General features: G+C 45.5%; 1 protein-coding gene across 1 annotated transcript; it reads right to left on the bottom strand.

Annotated features, from left to right (window-relative positions):
• Positions 1-4,748: 4,748 nt before the first annotated feature.
• Positions 4,749-5,282, bottom strand: LOC149250441 (uncharacterized). The gene has a single exon (XM_089453653.1). It carries the CDS (start codon positions 5,280-5,282, stop codon positions 4,749-4,751), a length of 534 nt encoding a protein of 177 aa, XP_089309779.1.
• Positions 5,283-5,816: the final 534 nt, after the last annotated feature.

The raw sequence follows: 5,816 nt of genomic DNA, 5'->3' as shown, positions 1-5,816 counted from the left end.
ATCCGCTGCTTCTTTCGAGAGCCGGTCAACAATTGAATTTCTTTCCCTGTAAATGTGAGAAACAGTGATCTGATCAAAATGTGTTTTGAAAAAAACAATTTCTTCCAAGATATGTTTCAATGAATATGCATGACAGATAGATTTGTTGTAAGCCCAATCAATCACAATCTTTGAGTCCCCAAAAATTTGTAGTTACCGACAGTTTTTGGACAAAGCAAAATAGAGGAGATGTCTCAGTGTAATTAGTTCAGCATGGTTGTTTGTGCCCGGACCAAGTCCCATTCTCAGGTGAAAATAGTGTGAGTCTGATAGATGAAATAGTATGCCCCCCCCACAGCCTTGCCTCGGAGCTGCCCCATCAAAATATGCCCACGGCATATCCTTGTTAATGATTTCTGGCATAATGTTCTTGGGGGTGTTCTGTTTATTTTCAAATGGGATCTCCGTATATGCCACGCATATGGACGGTGGGAGAAGGTTCCAATTTGCTATGCAATCCTCAAAGATGATTGCAATCCACCTATTCCATATGTACCAGGACACCAAAAGCGGTAAGTTCCTGGACTTTTCTGAAGCCACTGCGGTCCACCACTGATCCCAGGCCGTAGGTATATCTTCTCCCTGCCAAGCTGTATTTATATTGAGAGCCTGAGTGACCTGATTCCATAGATCCTTTGTGACCTCGCAGGTAAGAAATAGATGTAGAGATGTTTCTTCCTCTTTTCTGCAAAGGACACACCATGTTGGTCCAGCAAATGCTCGTTTCCTGAGGTTGGAGCCAGTAGGTAATTTATCTGCAAGAATGTTCCACATGAGAAGTCGAGTTCTTGGTTGAGCTTGAAGGTGCCAGAGAGCTGACCACCAGCTTTTATGCAAGTCGGGGTTCTTTGCCTCGATCAGCTTGTAGTAGCCGATCTTCGGCGCATAATTACCAGATTTGGCAGCCGCCCAGATTAACTCATCCCCTTCCTCATTTAGTCTGATGTGCGATTCTGTTAGTGCCTATATGTAATCTTTCCAATTAGAGTTCCATTCATCTATCAGTTTCCACTGTCGGTCTGTTATCCATGCCTGTGAGAAGATGGAAGAATGTTGTTGATCTCCTATCTGTGCAAGGTATTTTATGCCCCTGTTGTTAAGATGTCGAACCAGCCCTTCCGGCAGTATGTGCGCATTCCCAGAGCCAGGCCAAGGATCTAAGCCTGTGCGGACTTGAGAGCCATTACCAATATGCCATAAAAGATTGTCTCTAATGAGAGGCATAGCATTTAGAGTGGCCTTCCAGATCGCAGATATGCCTTTTCGGTTCCAATGGGGTCTACGGATCCAGTCGATGATGTTTGAGGGCCAAATATACTTATGGTGTATAACTTCCACCCAAAGACTGTTCTGTTTGAGTAGTGACCAGCCCTGCTTGGCTGTCAACGCTTGTGAAAATTCCGAAAGAGCTTTTAGTCCCCACCCTCCCCATCTCTTTGGTGTAGTGACCAATGACCATCTCGTCCAGGCAAATATCTTCCCTTTTTTGTTTCCATTCCAAAGGAATCTGTTGCATATTTGTTGAATTTTTTGGAGAATGCCCTTTGGAATCCATGTGAGGGACATCCAGTATACTGGGGTAGCCTCAAGAACAGATTTGATTAGCAGAAGTCTACCTGCTTTAGACAGAAGAAGATGATGCCAGCAATTTATCCTTTTTTCTATTTTGTTGATAAGCCAAGACCAGTGCTCTATTTTGTACCCATCCGGCCTTAGTCTAAAGCCAAGATATTTGATTCCATCCAACAAATTTTTTTCCAAGAAGGGGAAGTGCTGAGTCGCCAGCTGAGATTCCTAATATGTGCACCCTGCCGTGGATCTGGTAGATTTCTCCCTATTGATCACCATGCCCATAGCCTTACAGAAGAGTTGAAGAATATCATTTAGTGCAATGGAGTCCCGGACACTTCCATTCAAGAAGATTAGGATGTCGTCAACAAACAGTAGATGAGTGAGATAGTATTGTTCAGTGATTTTGAGTCCACTGAAGTCTCTATTCCTTTTTGCTGTTGCTATGAGCCTACTAAGTCCTTCCATAACAATAAGAAAGAGGAGTGGGGAAAGAGGGCAACCTTGTCTGATTCCTCTGTTGATGTTGAAGCGAGCAGAGGCCGAGCCATTGATGAGGATAGCAAAGGAGACAGAAGATATGCAACCCATTATCCAGTTTATGAGCATGTGGGGGAAGCCCAAATGTGTGAGAATCATCTTCAAATAGAGCAAGTTTACCTTGTCAAAAGCCTTTGCAAGGTCGATCTTTAGAGATATGCCTTTGAAGTTCTTATGCTTTATGGAATGTAAGGCTTCCTGGGCAGTGCCAATAGCCTCTTGGATATGGCGATTTTGGAGGAAGGCAAACTGTTCAGCAGAGATATGTGAGGACAGAATAGGTTTTATGCGGTTTGCAATGATTTTAGCAATAATTTTGTAGAGGCAATTACATAATGAAATAGGACGGAAATCATTGAAGGATGTGGGGTCATCTGTTTTGGGTATCAGGGCAATGAAGGTCTGGTTCATAGGGGGATGGATGTGCCCTGCGATCCGGTTCTCCTCAATGACCTCCAATAAGTCCTTGCCCAGCAGATCATAGAAAGCAAGATAGAACTCCACTGGCCATCCGTCCGGCCCCGGACTCTTATCTTTTTTGAACCATTTGAGGGTGCTTTCCAACTCCTGTTTGGTAACCGGTTGAATGAGATCTTCAATATCCTCCTATCCCACAAAACTAGGAAAATGACCTGCAAGATTGATGATGTCAGGTAGATTGATGTCATTCGGAGCAATGAATTGGTGCTTAAAGTGTAAGACCCCCAATTTGGCAAGTTGCTGATGCGTGGATGCCCAACCATCTGGTTCACTTGGCAATTTCCAAATAGTGTTTGATGCCTTTTTGCCATTTGCAAGGTTATGGAAGTATTTTGTATTACTGTCTCCAGCTTTGAGCCAAATGGCTTTGCTTTTAAACCTACACAGCTCCTCCTTTTCTTGTAGAATCTTTGTTTTTTGCCCAAGCAGCTGGTTCAGTAATGATTTTGAGTCATCAGTTAGGTAGCCAGTCCCTTTTTCGTCTGTCAATAGAGCTATCTGTGCTTCAGTATCATTAAGCATCTGTTCATCACTGAGACACTTTCTCCTCGCCCAGGTCTCAGTCAGTTTCTTTAGCTTATTTAGTCTATCACAAAAATCCACCGCTTTCCTCTGCTCTCTCAGGGGGGGTTGTGATGCCCAGAAATCCGAGACCATATTAATGTAATCCGGCTCTTTGAGGAATCCAGCAAAGAATTTGAAAGGGGAGTGGGGCTTTAATTTTTTATCGCTGACCTGAAGTAGAATCGGATGATGATCAGAAAGACCACCTGTGCTGACCCATTGTCTATATAGGGGAAACAAAGGAATCAGATCCTCATGCATCATAAATCTGTCTAAACGCCGCCCCAGAGCTGCCTCACCAGTACGCTGATTGTGCCAAGTTGGGAGCTTCTTATTCATAGGGATATCCACAAGTCTATGTGCATCAATTAACATATTCATTTGATCCGCGATAGGATCAATCTGAGCATGATGTCCCCAGGATTCTCCAACCCCCAGGGAGAAATTGAAGTCGCCCCCTAGCACTGTATTCTGTGTAATGTGATTGCCATTCAGAAAGTTTTGCCAGAATGATAGCCTATTCTGGTTGGGGCCATATATGTTAATAATCCTGATAGGGAAACCCAATTCGCCCATGAAGATGTCCATGCCGAGGAAGCCTCTGCCCCCCCATATGGAGAGAGGCCTGCTTTTTCTTGGATTTATGCCAATGGCCAGACCACCAGATCGGCCACTAGCATCCAATCCATGGAATATCCAGCCTGGGAGAAGAGCCTGTAGGCTTCGCACCGCCACCTCAGATGTGCATAAGGTTTCCTGAAGGAATATTATATCACATCTTGATTCATGCATAAGTCTTTTCAGGGCCAAACGTTTTTTGGGGTTGGCTAGTCCCCTGCAATTGTAGGAGAGCCAAATCATGGGGAACCACAAGTCAGGGGCTCAATTGCTCTAAGTTCCCGTTCAATGGTATACTGTCGCCCCTGGGTGACATCAGCAACAGCGTTTTGTATGGCCGAGTTGATTTTAGATGGTCTACCCCTCTTTGGCTTGCGGTATCGTCCAGGGGAGGATCCCAGACCAAGCAATCTGGATCGAGCCCGGGGTCTGAGATGGTAGGGGTGTGATCCGGAGCCGACCGGGGAGGATGAGGGTTCGGGGAGACCCAGCTCCAATTTGTGAGAGGAGGGAGTAGTGGAGAAGGTGGGTGGAGGGGGAGCAATGGTGCAGGGGATGGAGGGAAAGGGTACTTGATCAAATTGAGGGGACCGCAAAGAGGAGTGCATAACATAATACAAAGCATCAGAAAAATTATGAGAACTGATGGGAACAGAAACATTACCCGGATGAGTTGGAGCAGTCTCCGCAGTCTTGGAACGGGTGCGCGGCGGGGCAGGTGTAGATGAAGCCTTTCTTCTGGTGTTCTTCTTGGCGCCTTCAGTAGCCAACTTTGTTGGAGTCTCATGTTGAGTCTGCTCCCCTTCCATAGGAATATTAACTCCTATGTTTTGATCCACTGTAGGCTGTTGTCTAGGGCCTTTGGTATCCTCGAATGTCACCCCCGAATTCAGTGGGCAGTCCTTGTAGAGATGACCAATTCTATGGCATCTTCGACATCAAAATGGTACACCTTCGTAGTCCAGCAGTTGCTTGCACGAGAAATGTCTGTGATGCAGGGTGATTTTCTCCTCCAGTCTCGGCCTAGTGTCAAGATGAACGAGAATGTGAGCCAATGTCATGATTCCAGTTTTCTCATAGGATTTTTCATGCTCCAGGTAAGTGCCTAGAGTATCGCCTATTCTCTTGAAGACATAGGGGGTCCAGAATTGCATGGGCAGTCCAGGAAGACGAACCCAGATGGGTCCAACCCCCAATTGTTCACGCTCCGGGTCGAAAAGAGGATCCCAGCGCTTTAGCAGGACTGGTGCCAGCTCAATATGCCAGTATTGGGAGAGAATCCATTGGGTGTATTCAGGCCTGTGGAAGTGCAATGCGAACCAGCCCCTCGCGAGGACCCTGATTTCAGGTAGTTCTTTGAGAAGAGTGCCCCATATCTCCTCCGCCCATAGCTTGAGTCTTTCCACTGAGTAGGTACGACCCCTTACCCTACCGACCAGGACTTTACGGGCAGTTTCCAAAACATCCGGCATCTGAGCTTCTTCGCCAAAGGTGATGTTGAAATCAGAATCTATAGCGCGAAGGCACTTGCCTTTTTTCAGTTTCTCTGAGCGCTTACCAAAGGGGAGGTCCTTTAGTAGTTTGCGGCATGGATCAGATGAACTGTGCTATGCGGATCCCGCAGATCGAACTGGAAGCAATGGAGTGTTAAAACAGCCCGAGCGGATGGGGGAGCGAGGTCCAATACTGCTAGTGCCCGGGAGTAGAGAACGGGGGGGGGGGCGCAATGAATTACTAAGTTAACATAGAGTTGTGGCTCTCTTGCAAGTTGGTTAATCATATTCATGAGAATGTATGCTCTCACCAATTATAATACTCATAATTCATAACTACATAGGGAAAGTTACATATTATCCTTGGACACCAAGACTACATGGAGCAAGTTGAGCCATATTTATTCCTTCTAATTACTCTTAAGAAGAAAGAGAGTATCACATTGATCTATACTTATGAAGGGAACAAAATCAAATACATTTTTATAACAAAAACACATAGATACAACAAAA

Source organism: Pinus tabuliformis, chromosome 7, assembly GCF_031772625.1.
Source record: "Pinus tabuliformis cultivar Carrire ecotype Pingquan chromosome 7, CPIR1, whole genome shotgun sequence".
NCBI classification, from domain to species: domain Eukaryota; kingdom Viridiplantae; phylum Streptophyta; class Pinopsida; order Pinales; family Pinaceae; genus Pinus; species Pinus tabuliformis.
Note: the sequence above shows the minus strand (reverse complement) of the source record. Positions and strands in the feature narration are given on the sequence as shown.